The sequence below is a fragment of the Rhea pennata genome, chromosome 12, assembly GCF_028389875.1.
Source record: "Rhea pennata isolate bPtePen1 chromosome 12, bPtePen1.pri, whole genome shotgun sequence".
NCBI classification, from domain to species: Eukaryota; Metazoa; Chordata; class Aves; order Rheiformes; family Rheidae; genus Rhea; species Rhea pennata.
In genome coordinates, this window is record NC_084674.1 from 22,016,596 (window position 1) to 22,031,302 (window position 14,707).

The window sequence follows — 14,707 nt, forward strand, 5'->3', positions numbered from 1 at the left end:
AGAAGGAGACTCCACCACCTCTCTGGGCAACCTGTGCCAGTGCTCCGTCACTCTCACAGGGAAGAAATTCCCCCTCACCTGTAATTTCACTGTACCATGACTCTTAATTATATTCAGTAATATCTTCGCAACATCCTTTATGAGATAATGGAGTATGTTACAAAAACATATATGATGGTTATACTCCCAAGATATTTGTGTTTTCTCAGTATTCCACAAGCCCGGGCCTAATTTTATCTTTGGGATTACCTTAGGCGAAGGAGGTTTATTTTCATCATCAGAAAAGGAAAAGGTCCTGAGCTTCCTCTTCCGCTTGTCTCGGTCCTGAGCCAGAGAATGAGACAGTTCACTCTGCGTTGGAGAGGATGACAGAGATTTCTTCTCTGACACTTCTGACTCCTCAAGCAATTCATCCTGCTGCTCTGAGGTACTATCCTCAGTCAGAGATTCTTCATCTATCTCATCCTGGTCATCTTCCTCTTCTCCTCCACTGCCCTAAAGTGGTAGGAAAAAAGAAAAAAAGAAGAAAAATTTCAAAAAATGGGAAGTTTAGGACACAAACTACAATTGCCTCCCATTAGTCAGCTGGAATCTGAGACTTTAAGGCGCTAAATCTGTGGTTTTAATTTAAGCTGGTCCAAGATCACATATTATATCTGTAAAAGTTGAGAGCACTGTACCTGGGGAGATCCAGCTGGAGTGTTATCCACCGAAGTAGAAGAACGTTTCTTCTTATGAACAAAAAAGTGTTTTCGCCTCTTCCGTCTTTTATTTGGCTTCTTCATGGCTACTTCCAGGTTACTGTGGCCACCTGGTGGCCTACCTATCCGCTTATTTTTCCGCTTTCCATAATAGTGTGCTACCAGGACAGAAGAAAGGAGCATCATATTGAAATACACTGTCAACGGCACTTTGTATGTTTGTAAGCGATCAAAACTGGAAAATCAGTAGCAGGGTACCTCCCAATAGAAAACCCAATCCTGAAAAACTTTAGGATGAGCACGTCTGCATCTTCCTTAGACCAAGCAGAAGAGGAAAAAGAAACGCTATTAAATTTTATTTTACCTATGAAGAGGAATTTATTTCTTCTGTCTGTGAAAAGTCTCAAACAATAAGTGCCAAAATTAACAGCTACAGACATGGCCCAACTTGACATTGTCTTTTACAGTGTTTTGCAGTTTTTTAAACATGGCCTTAGTGCAAAGTCTCTTTGGACAATGTCAAATGGTTCAACCTGGATGCAAAAAAACAAAACAATCCCCTCCCTTCCCCCCAAGATATTTTATTCCGTTCCAGAACAAAGTGGTAAAAGCAACTATGATGCCACTTAAATGACATTAAATTCAGTTCTTGTCCCAGAAGTTCCATTAAGGAGAAAAAGCTTTAAGTGTATGACCACAAGTTATTCAATTGTTCTACCATTTAATAGAAAATTTGATGTTTCACCTGTACATACAAGTACGTTGATATTCTGTAGTCCTATCTCAGCAGCACATCAGCTGCTCCTTATGTAAGCAGAGCAATGTAATTTGAAATGCACTTTGGATTCCTTCTGGAGCCAAAGCCAAAACAAACCCCAAACAAAATAACCCCAAGCCCCATCTCAATTCAAGATCAGCTGTCTACTCACTGTATTTAGTCTTTGTTAGGACGGAACAGTTCTCTGAGCACTTATCCAGCACCATCTGAGGACCAAAGAGGTTTGGACAACATTCCAGTTTGATGCAGGTTTTTCTGCAGAAATCCGCCACTCGGTCTGCTGTCCTCACAACTTCCACAGTTGCACGGTAACTCTTCCCTTTGTACCTAACGTTGAAAATGTAGTCATAATCCAGTAATCCCCGATCACCAGGATAAAAGTACTTCACTGAAAACTCTGTGAGAATATGACTTTAAGGATAAACTTAGGGAAAACTTGAGCAGTGAGTAAGTCTATGGACTGACAATTCCAGGAAACAAGTAGTCTTCCTCCCTTAAAAATCTCTTTCAACAGATTCTTAAGCAAAGGGAAAAGCTAGCACAAAAGAGATGCCTGCAGTATCAGTCTTTATGGGACTGCAGATGTGTCTACTTGTCCTGTGAAGCGCTGTTCCCTAAGACCGAGACCTCCAATCCACGCCAGAGGCCAAACAACAGCTAATAACAGGTAACAAGCTGACAGGCCCTAACAAGCACACGCTACGTGCTCACTATGCGCTTACGTAGCAAACAAATGAACACTGGTCACGTTCCCCATCAGCTTTCATCTAATTGCTGAACTATTTGTCAGGACAGTCACTCGCCATGACTCCACATATGGCTCTTGAGGAAAGAAGTGGCATTTTTTTTGTCCATTAGCCTTGCAATGACACTAACAAAGCAGCACTGTGAAATGTCTGCTTGAGTCATGCATCATTTCTGTTCTCCCAGCACAGCTACTGGCTAGTGCTGGTATCTATTAAGGATGTCTCAGGCCTCAAAATTTCCAGCTAACATACTTGAAAAACAAACCAAACCAGCTATGTTCTCATTGTCCAAGGAGCTCTGATCTCACTATTGTGCTAGAAGAATGTACACAGCAATTTCAGTAAAACCAAATGAAAGATTTTTTTCCCTTTACTCTTCAGCTATGTCTTTTATTTACATTAAGTTTTCTTATGATCTTCCCATCATCCAAATCCAAATACAGGGTAATATTTTGATGCATGGAAAGGTGTCATTTTGCACACGAAGTTAATCCAACAAAAGAATTACTGGTTTGCTCAAGACAGCACAGTAAACTCTGGGCTATCACACACTGGGGAAAAAAATTAATCTCAAGTAAGCAAACACACCACTCTATATAGGAATATCTGGATTTATCAAGTCTTTGCAAATATGACCACAATCTTTTCCCAGCTACAGAATGGTCTTGCAAAGAGGCTCCTATCCAAAAGGGTCCGCAGAAAAGCTAGGTAGGACTTCAGAATGTTTAGACTGTTCTCTCTTTAGACAGAAAGAGACTTCCATGCCAGCTTATCTCAGCCTTGCTGAAACTTAATTTCAGGGGAATCTTCTTCCACTATGAAACTTGCATTGGAAGCTCAAGGAAGTCTGAGAAGCCTCCTAAGAAGTATATGCTTCTGCTTTTAAACACTGAAAATTATCTTCAACTGAATTAAATTTAAGCCTCACCTGTGAGCCTGCTAGTGGATATGCCATTATACTAGTACCACACCGTTCATATTTCACCAATATCCATATCAGAGCACATCTGACATCTTAAGGAGTATTAAAATCAGATGCATTTCACCAGATGTTCCTAAAGGACATACGCTTTATATGTAGGCATTTTTTTCTCCTATCTGAAAAGGTAACAAGTTAAAGCACAGGCTGCAGACAACATTACTATTGGGATCAACTGAATGAGAAACAGGACAAGAATTTACTTGGCTTTTAGGGTCTCTCCATGCCCATGCCATGCAGCCTCTTCATCCAGCTGAAGTTCTCGAAGGACACGGCTGGGTTTGTAAGCTGCGTTGATCAACAGAGTGAGAACCTAAGGGTGTGGGAGGGGAAAGAAGAGAAAATGTGCTTAGGTTATTTGTACAATAAATCTTTTTTAAAGCACTAGGGTGGAATATGAAATTACTTCTATTCACCTGAAATAGCCAACATCAAAGCACTCATTCATAGCAGGATTACAGATACTACCCAATACTGCCAAAATGAAAAGTGAGAACAGACAACACCTAGGGCCTTCCCAAACCCTCTGAATTTGACTGCAGAGACACGAGTGCACCCAGCAATTCCTCATCATTGCCCCTGTATTACATTCCACTAAATTAAACTGCTGGGCAGGATACTGCAAAACTTGCATAACCTTGAATAAATCTGAGTTATTATCTTACAGACTGCTTAACACGCAAACTACTGCTGCAGGATTTTGCTGTCTACAAACCCACTGCTTGCTATAAAAATCACACTCCAAAATGTTAAACTCTCTTCTGTTTTACTTTCATGAACCATCGTAATGTAGTATAATAGTATAATAAAATCAGAATTCTTCTGTTACTGTAAAATAACTCAAAGTTGTGAATTTGGTGAGGGATAGGACAAAATTTGCATTCAAAATATATTTTTTATTTTTAATATACACTTATCCCAAATCATTCCCAATTTGTGCACAACCCCGCAGCTTCAGTCCTGCTAATGCAGGGGTCCACAGCTCTACAACTCCAGTGAAGAGTATTAAATATAATGCAAGTAACAAACTCACTGTGGGATTTGCGCATGTGATTATAGTCATTATCGGAATGATACAACTAAGCATATGGGGTTGAACTTTTAGCAATATTCAATTATATTTGCAATATTTTAGCAATCTGTACATCCACAGGACTTGTGCATTATGCTTCAGCTGGTGAAGAAGGAAAGCCTTCCTGAAGATTAAATGAAGCTGCCAGAGAACTTCACACTTGTTCTTTTTGAGTGCTGCAAAGCTCAAATCAAGCTTATACCAGAGCATGGAAATTTGCAGAAAGGATGCAGGGAAAAACACCCACTGTGGCATTCACTCAGTTCTTGCTCTACGATGGAATGACTGTATCAACAATGTGTAGCATCCTACGTAGGAAAGGATATTCAGCATTTGCAAATGAGCATGCCATGAGATCAAACAAGAAGAGCCACTCCAAAGAAGAGCTGCAAGAGCACCTTCTGATGCCAGATCACATTTAAGGACTGAAGATGCTGCTTGCTACAGAGCCTACTTTTTCCTTTGTCAAGAACTCCAAAGCTGTTGCTTGAAAAGTAACACGGGTCATTTAAGTTGTCATAAAGGTCCTTAGGCATAGGTTATAGTAGCTGCAGCTTCCTCTCAGAATACAGATTCACCAGGGCAGATCAAACCACTGTTTCATGAAATCAGGATTTTATCTTAGAAGCCACTAGTGCCATACACTTCCAAAGACAGTAAATAACTCTTCTGCATTCCATATTCCAATATACCATCTTTCATGCCCTAATGCCATCAGTCGCGAGTATACAATCTTTATTCCATATTGCTGCAGATGTAAGTCTTGTATTAATTCATCTACCTGAAATTCCAGTTAAGCCATTTAACAGCAACATATTCTCTGCATTGAGCAAGACACAGCAGCAAATTTGCTCAAACAAGGGATACATCTTAAAGTTGGATTTTCCCTCCAACTGAGGATGCAATATAGTCTTTTCCAGAGTCCTGGACCATCTGTGCCCACCGTATGATTGACTAGGTTTGAGCAAGCTTTATCTAATGAGAAAGTTTGAACTTCATGAGCCAAGCAGATGGTACAGGTCTGCTTAAAAATTCACAATTGCATCCCACCACCTCCAAGTGCTGACGGATCAAGCACATGTTTGCAAGAGACACAGCAGATAAATGATTTAATCAACATTATGGGCATGTCAAAATACAGACTTCAATTTTTAAGTCAAATATTTGAAAACCAGAACCAAAGAATAGATCTTACTCAAATATGTAGAACCATGCGTGTGCTGGTATGAGACATGCAAACCTCTATACACAACACAAAGCAATGTGCACCTTCACTGATGCCAAAACAGTGGAAGCTAATCACATGGCTAAGGGATGACTATGGGTTTGTTTTTGTTTGTTTGGGTTTGACTTTTGTCCCTTTTGCTTTGGAAAGGGAGATGTGCGTGTGAGAAAGCAAGCTACTTTTCCATATGCAAAAATGGAGCTTTTTTAATAATCAGCTTAAAGACAGCTGTTAGAGCTAGACTCGTGTTTTATAGTATGCTTGCCAGAAAGTCCTTCTGTCTCTCCAGTAAGAATTACTGTAACTCTTTTCCAGTTGTTATGATACATGGTAGGGAAGGTAAAAATTGCAAAAATGAGCCAATTCCAGTATGTAAAGCAATCATTTTCACGACAGCTCAAGTGCACAGTATAGTTATGCATCGGGAAACATTCAACTTCTCAGCTCAGATAACTGCACCATGACCTTTTTGAAGATTGCAGAAAGGTAACTGTTGCATAAAGGTATTTGTAAATTTGCTATAAAATAGTTTCAGGAGAAGAGGCAGTTTAGCATTAAAAATGGCCTCTTCTCCCCTCTTCCCCCCCCCAGCTATATTAGAAATCAGCACTGACTTTTGCAAATCATATCCGATTTCATAAAATAGTGCATGACTTGCACTTCAATTTAAACAAAACAAGAACTCTTTGCTCATCATCAACTTCCGAATCGCTTAAACACATTAATTACCCAGCTGGAATTAGATAGGCAGTCTAGAGTTAATTCACACCGCTACCAGCGGCTCCACCATGTGCGGTAACGACCTTACCTCTTTCAGAACAAGAACGCAGTTCCCAGGTCCCACGGACTGAGGAAGCTCAGCAATCCTGCCCTTGTTAAGGTAAGGCCCTGAGAAGCACCGGTGGTTGAAGTAGATCTTTGGGCAGCAGTACTTTCCATTAATTACCACTGAGAAACAAGAAAGCGAAGATTTAATTCACACAGTGCAACATCCATAGCAAAGAGTGACTTCTTGCCAAGCTTACTATTTCGCCTGCCATAAACAAAGAGAGGGAAGAAAAAATACTTAAATTATGTGAATTTGGGGAGCTCAGCTGCCACATTTGCAATGACATCACCAGTTATTCGATGTTTGAAAAAAATAAAAATTCTTTCCGTACTTCACACGAATGCTGCAACGTTGTAAATGTAACAGCAACATCCTCCAAGCGACAGCAGGAGCCACAACATAAACTTCCCCTCATGACTTGGCAATTTGTCGTGCAGTTTTGGCTGTCCCCCTATCTGCACTCTGACCAATGATCTCCTTCAGCCATTTCTAATGCCCTAATCCTTTGGGCAACTCAGAAACAAACACCAAGGCTAGAAATGCCACTGGGGACTTGCATTAAGATAAACACGACCTGTTTCTACGCAAGAAGAACGACAGCACGCCTGAACTGGAGATTCTGCCAGTTTGTTGGTTTAGGTCTTTTGCTTAAAACGTTTCTATTCTACAACACGAGAAATCTGTGGGGGGAAAAAAAGAAACAAAAACAGGGAAACTCACGAATGACCCACATGTTTTAGTTGGCTTATGGAGGTGGAACTTACTTTTGAGTTTGATCGAGGAAGAGTGTGACAGTAAGCTGCAAAACTGTAAAGCAGTGATCGAACACACGGAGGACAGTGTGGTTTAAAGGGAAGCTGAGGAATGAGTTGTTTCAGAAGGGCACTCTTTCCAGTACTGGAGATCAAAGAGAACAAACACGAGGGAACCCTTAGGGACCATAAAATACTGGAACTCGAGCATCCAAATCATCTCTGTGGAGATTTTATGGGCAGTTCAGGAGGGACAGAAGCAAGCTAGACCTTTCAGCTCTGAAAGGGAAATGATCTGGGCCTGCATGACATACTGTCAGAGAGGTTAACACGGAGCAAGGCACATACAAACGTGACTTCTTGCTGATTTAACCCTTTTGCATATATGGGGAGGCAAAGTTGGTTCGTCGCAAGGGAAGGCTGGTCTTGTTCAGAAGCATCTTGGCCAAGGGGATGAGGCAGCTGACTTAGGAGGACAGAAAAGGCTGGGATGCTCTCTAGGACAGAAGGGGGTGAAAGAGAATATGCTCGAAGTTAACAAGCTTGGGAAGGTGAAAGATACTCAACTACTCCCATAAAACCAGAACTAGAGGGCACCCACTAAATCTGCTGGGATTTTTAATTATTTGTTCGTTTACTGATGCACTACTTTACATAGTAGAGAATGAATTTCTGGAACTTGCTTCCACAGACAGTTGTGAAGACAGACCGTATCAGCAGGGTCAAAGAGGGATTAGAGGATTCACAGGTAAGGTCCATAAATTAAGAGTAAAGGGACTAAGCAAGTATCAACCCTCCAATGTCCCCATGGAAACGATTACAAAAAAAATGGGGAATATAAGGGAATAGACCATGAAAATGGACCGGCTTTACGTGCTCTCTCTAAACAGCTCCTCCTCAGAGACAGGGTCCAGGACTAGACAGATCAGTCATGATACAGTAGGACATTTCTATGTCCTCTTTGAGAAGATAATTTTAGACAGATTAAATCAGATTTTCCAGAAGAAAAAAAATTTGTAGGTAGACAGACTGACTGAATTGACACAGAAGGATCACTGACATAAGAGCAGAGAAGTCACCTAAATCTGGCCAGGCTGTGGGGTCCCTCAACACTGAATACAAGACCCAAAAGAGTGAACTCAACAGAGACTTCCAATGCAGAGAATCATGCAACTCGTGGCCCAATTCAAATAGGAGGCTGAACAAAATGATCTCCAGAGTCTCTTCCAACCAACATTTTTCTAAGCTTCTATGTTACCTCCTTACAAGCTAGGAAAGCAGGCAAGTAGGAGTCTCACTGAAAACCTTTTCTGAAGAAATAATGTGCAATTTATCTGGTGAGAAAAACGATTTATGTTATTCTTCAGTTCCAAAAACCTGGTCATTAAAAATCCCTGACGTGTGTTTTTTCAAGAGGAAAATTTTTATATAAAAGTTATATTAATTAGGATGATGAAGAAATTAGCTATCTGAAAAACACATGTTCATTGTGACCATCTTAAGCTTTTCCAGAAGTTTCATAACCTGGCAATGCCTGCTAATTTGGATTAATATACAAGTACAAATGAAATTGGTAAGCCTATTTCAAACCTACATTAGCAAGCAGCTCTGATTTGTGGATGGGACTACATTTCAACCACAAGAGAAAAAACCTCAATCTACAGTTTGCATCTACATCTTGTTCTGCAAAGTGGGATTTTAACAAATAATCACCTGAATGGTGGAGTTTAAAAGAAAGTGAAACTGTGAGAAACAGAGTTGGTCACTCATCAGGAAAGAAACACTTTTTTCCTTGCTAAATATGATGCTTTATGGTATTACACCACGGAGAACACGCAAGAACACAACATTCCTAACCATTTGGTAGATGAGGCACTTCCTAAACACTAATTCCATACAAAATTTCCAGCCAAGTCATCATTTCTCCCCCAAAATTCTGTTGCCACAGAAGCTAGCAGAGTTATCCTCCACTGTTCATCCTAAATTGCAACATCACACCAACTTACATTTTAACACTCTTTTCCCTCACCAGCAATCAAAAGATGCAGTAACTGGTGAAGTGACCTTTGTAGTTCACATGAAGTTCGTTAAATCTATTAAACGGTCCAAGGCTGGTCAAAATTTAAGTTCTATATAATATGTATTAAATCTATTAAGTGGTCCAGTGCTGCTCAAAATTTAAGTTCTATATAATATGTATTGTAAGATACCTATGTACAAAAACAAAAAAATTTTTTTTACTGCAATAGAGCTGTAGTTTTGACTGAGTAACCCTATCATTTAAAGACTTAAATTTCAGTAGCTGATAATGGGCAGATAAATAAACAAAGTCATGTTTATATTATGACTCTATTAAAAACCAATTAAAATGCAAAGCAAGTACTAATCACTTGTATACAGCTTACATTTGGTGCAGCTTCAGATGTGCATTTTGCTGAGCAGGAACAGCAGAAGAGGCCTTTCGTTGCCAAACAAATAGAACTGTATGGCTGTTTCACCAGCAGATGTACTTATTCATCATATTCATTCTTGCAACAGTTTAAAAAATTATTAGCTTTTGCCATCTGGCATACACAGCAGTTTACTGTTTGTATTGCCTCTGTTTATCACAATGAGAAAACTATCATAAAAAACACACTAACCTGCTTCTCAAAGCTAACAGCCTAAGAGTATAGGGGCAGCGTGCCTATTATGTTTCTCCCAACATTATTAAATGTAGCAGGTGACAATAAAGATCACCTGCATGGGTCACAGTAAACATCTGGCTCCACATATCCACTGCTGGTCAAGGGGAGAAGGTTTGGCATAAAAATCTAACTTCGGAAGTTAACGCGTTTTTCAATTGCTGGACACACAAAAGTAATTGTCTTCGTTTGCCCGCTTCTTCGTTTCTGCCATCTGACAAATCATCACGGATGGAAATCTTCAAACCTTTTTCTCCCCTTCTCCCAATACAAAAAAACTTGTTGACCAGCTGAATGACAAGGTATGCACTTAGAGGATTTTATTTTTGTTACCCTTACCCTCCCAGGTCAATACCTGAGTCGGAAGAGTTTAGCTCTTGGTTCTTTAGTCCATCATGAACTGTCCTTGAAGACAAAATTCTGAAATAGAAAGGAGATGGTTGGGAAAAGGGAAAGATGGTTACAGACATTTACCTCGCTGTTGCTAAAACCCAACAACTTTCTTAACTCCAGTTTCAGATGTATTAGTCTGCTTTTTTTCATAGCCCATGGTTTGTAATATTCTTAACTGTGTTCTTTCTTTTTTTTTGTTTTTCCTTCATGCAAAGACTATCGTTTTTGATTTGGTAATGACTACTGTACTGACACAGCTAGCAGTGATCTTTACTTTCTTGAAGTGCATGGGCTGGTATGCAGGTAATGAAGTCATACAAAGCTAATGACAATCGTTTACATCTTCTACATCCTTAATTTCATTTCACATTTCACAGCATAAAACAATACAACATTTACCTTCCACGTTTTGAAGAACAATGAATTTAAAAACACACACAACAAAAATGACTCAAGCACTTTGATTAAAAAAAATTACAAAAACATGGAAAAACAGTCTGCCCAGTGTTTTAGGAGCAATGAAAACATTGGCAGGACTACTGATAGATCTAGTGTTTATAATGCTGTAAGAGTCAATAAAAACAACTGTCAGGCAATCTACTGAGCATTTTTTGAGCAGGCTCACATGAAAGAGTCTCACGCATGCGATACAAAGTTTGTAGATTAATTGTAGATACCACCAGAACTACTCCTTCCTTGTTTTTCTCTTTTGCTCAGTCTGTTGTACCTCAAAGGAATGACAGTACTCACACTAAAGCCGAAATTTCTGATCAAACTGTGTAAAATCCCAGGCACACATTAGGGCAGCTATATTTCTAAGCACATCTCCATTATAAAGCCTGTATTATTTGAAAAGGGAATAAAACTGAAAGGGAGCCAAAAAAAATTCCAGCAGTTTTCCCTATTACAATAATCACATTTAAAAAAAAGGCTTAAGCACTATTGATGAACATATACTTAAGATAATACTAGTTTTTCTTATGTGAATGGCAGCGTGCACAGATGATGCAAACCTTTAAAAATGAAGTAACTATTACAGTCCCAGAGCCTCAATGACTTGAGCTATTTAATAACTGAGTTCCACTAAAATTGTTAAAAATCCAGATTGCATTCTTACTATATCCTATTTCAGCAGTCCAGGAGGTGTTTCTCCACACCGACAGGAATTACAAGTGTTAAGATAAACAGACTGTGGAATCTCTCGAGCCTCAGTATCACACTTCTACACAGCTGAACTAAGACAGTATGATTGAGCAATTAGGAAAAAAAACTTGTTACTTACTGTTTCTCTGGTTGAACTACTGCAATTTTTTTCTGCTTGTTTACTAAAAAGGAGAAGAAAATATAGATCCCTAAGTACAGGAGGAAGCAAACGTAGTTTCCATTACAAAATACTTACTAGACATTTCCTCTAAGTTACACGCCAGAAAGAATATACGTGCAAAGCCACTGCAATTGTTAAAGAGCTGTCCCACCTGCACATTGAAAGCAACCTGGCTCAGATAATTTGAAGTGACGCAAAGGATCTGGCAAACAATTTTCACTAAGAAAACAATTAAAACAGGCATTCTTATCCCCAGCCCGCTGTGAAACCTCACCTTCTCTACATCACTGTTTGCATCGTATCCCACTAAATTATCTGTATTACAAGCCAAATAGGAATTATATGCCTTCCTTTTTAAGGCCCAAAGCTGCTGAAGAATTCAACAAGGCCTAATCTGCCAGCTAAATGGCACTAGCAGGTTCAATGCTAACTTGGAAGTTGCATGAAATCAGCTGACTAGTAACACGTATGGTTAAACTGTTTGCTATGAGCAAAAAAAAAAAAAAAAAAACCAAACCAAAACCAAACAAACAAAAAAAACCTGTGCTGAACCTAAAAAAAACTAGTAGGAGCTGTGTCTACTTTTCCAGCTGGAAGTGCAAGCTATCTACAGCAAGCACCTAAACCTGTAACAAATTCAAGGCTATGTGGATGGCAGTTATGGAACCGTGCTTGTCCTGTTTGAAAGTGCTGGAGTCTGATATTCACTCTGCGTTGTCAGGTGTCTTACATTTGATGGCACCCTGTGGTCTGTCCTGTATTCCTTGAGTCTTATTCTTAACTGCCCATCATGGTTATATCCTGCATGCTCTATTATATTTCTAGCCAATTTACATTTGATAACATACGTGAAGCAGATGTGTTTACAACTGATATTGTAAAATTTCTCCTTTCTCCAAGCAAAAGATTTCCTTAAAAAAAAGCAACACACTGGCCTCTTCAGCAATTTCAGGCTTCGTTAGCACAAACTTCTGGGGCATATCTTTTCTAGCTTTCCCCTTCCTCCACCTGCAATACCAATGCCTTGGTATTACAGGCATTTTCCAGATGAGTTTCTCTTGCTTTGACCTGCAGAACATGACAGCTCATTCCAATCTTATGGCATCTAATAGATATTCAGGAACTTCTTCAGTTTTTCCATCTCCCATTAAACTTTAGTAAGTGGAACTCTCTAACCAGGTGAAGGACGACATTACCTTACACTTCTGACTAGTGTAGTTAAAATAGATAGGATTTACTTTTCAACATTTTGTCAGTAAGGAACCATGACCACCTGGCCCATTTAGAAAGTCAGCTCCTCATTTCAAATCCAGAATGTATACATACTCAAGACTGTTTTGTTGCTGTATAATTTTACTTGTACAACCACGTATAAAATCAACAGTCAGATGCTTAAAAATATACGCGTGCAAGTGTGTGTGCGTGTGTATATATATATATATGCACAAATATGTCAAGATATGATTTCTTCAATTTTGAAATCATTTTCTCTATTGTGGCTAATGTATTGTTCCCACACCTCTTACAGTATGCAAGGGTATCATACCAATGCTGCCTGTTTTGGAGTTGTTCTATAGATTCAGACTCCACCAAAGCATCTCTCTCAGCTGGACCAGTCAGGGGAAAGAGTTGTACAAAGCATGAATTCTCTATAGAGGCTGAAAATTTCCAAATTTAGTGATGACAGAACTAAATGCTGCTCTTGAAGGTCTCACCATCTCTACCAACTCAGCTAACTATTACAAATAGAGCAGAACTGATACCTATTGCTCTGCGAGGAGGTCTGAGCTGATATCCATTCGTCTCACACCAACCCACGGGAAATATATTCATTGATTCCACGCTCACTATACAGTCAGGGATGGGCTTTTTGGAGCCTGTTTTGTTAAGAGAAACAAAAATTGAAACAAATTAAAAAAAACAGTCTCATTTGGTTGATGCTTGCTATCTGTTTGCCAATAAAGCTGCTTTTGCTTAAGGTGTCTCTCTGGAACACAACATCAATTGTTTACTCATCCTCTTCTGCTGACCAGCCTCCTTCCTGATCTCATTGATTTCCTTCTAAAGGCTGGAAATGGAAATCCACCATCCACAGTTCCGTAGATGTGCATAGTGCATGGTAAGTGCATGTTGATGCACTTTCAATTAAAAAGAAATTGGATTATAATGGAGAACACCTGAAACAGCCCTATTCTGTTTTACTGAAGAATATTTCTACTAGGAAGTCATCTGCCTAGGTTTCACCAAAACTTGGCTTAGGATGGAAGTCACTCTATTGTAAAAATGTTACAAGGCCCTTGCTCTATAAAAGACACTTATCAGCCTTTTGCATAGTGTATTACCCTAGGATTGACACTCTGCATTATATAATTTTTGCTTGGTTTAATAAGCACTGCTATCTAAATCTAACCGGGAAACGGACAATGCAAATGGACTTTGATGTGTTTTTATTGCAGGGAGGAGTAAATTCTTGTCCATATTTAGCAGATAGTGAGTTTGTCCCAGATAATACTCGGACTGGATGATGGTACGACAGAATCGGTGTAAGTGCTAGTATCTTCTCCACTGTCAGGCTTACCTTCCAGCTGAAGCCAGAGGTAGGAACCTTTCAGCTTGGTGACTGTAGCAATGCAGACTTCCTCAGGATCAGCTGGGTTCACAGCCTCAAGTTTCATATTCTCTTTAAACCCATGGTCAGAAGTTGACTAGGAAAAAGACAGAATACTTTAGTAAAATATCATCTGTATTTCCTGTTTAAGATATGAATAGCCGTAAACAAGAGTAACACAAAAGCTTCAGTATTTGAATATCATAGACTAATTTGATTACAGAAGGATACACAAGCAGTCTCAGAGGATTTCAGGTGTTTAGTATATTGAATACAAATAAACTATATTACAAATCACAAAATCTAAGTTAAGGAAAAAAAGCCGTGCTGGTACTCAAGAACGTGGAGGCCGAGGCTCCCTGGAAGGACAGAGTCCATTCTACACGACCACAAATTCCCTGTCAGTTGCTATCAAAGCGGCCAGTCTGACAAATAGTCTGACCAGGCTCCCTGCTCTATCGTGTTAGCTTGGAAATCCATTTTAAATACACAAACAACACTCCTACTTCATCCAAATGAGGCCGAGCAGACAGCACAGGGAACTATCTTTTTTTGCCTAAGGAAAATTGCACTTGATGACCCAGTTTAGTTCACGTTTATCTAAAAACTTCTAAAA

The 14,707-nt window shown here is 39.4% G+C and overlaps 1 protein-coding gene across 1 annotated transcript in view; it reads right to left on the reverse strand.

The window, feature by feature from the left end:
* SFMBT1 (Scm like with four mbt domains 1) overlaps positions 1-14,707 on the reverse strand; it is a 41,515-nt gene that overhangs the window by 6,800 nt on the left and 20,008 nt on the right. The window contains exons 10-18 of the mRNA XM_062585205.1: positions 14,062-14,188; positions 13,247-13,360; positions 11,442-11,484; positions 10,122-10,186; positions 6,310-6,449; positions 3,408-3,517; positions 1,631-1,806; positions 681-859; positions 250-495 (exon numbers count right to left, since the gene is read on the reverse strand). Of these exons, the coding sequence (XP_062441189.1) occupies positions 250-495; positions 681-859; positions 1,631-1,806; positions 3,408-3,517; positions 6,310-6,449; positions 10,122-10,186; positions 11,442-11,484; positions 13,247-13,360; positions 14,062-14,188 (1,200 nt within the window). The remainder of the gene's footprint in view (positions 1-249; positions 496-680; positions 860-1,630; positions 1,807-3,407; positions 3,518-6,309; positions 6,450-10,121; positions 10,187-11,441; positions 11,485-13,246; positions 13,361-14,061; positions 14,189-14,707) is intronic.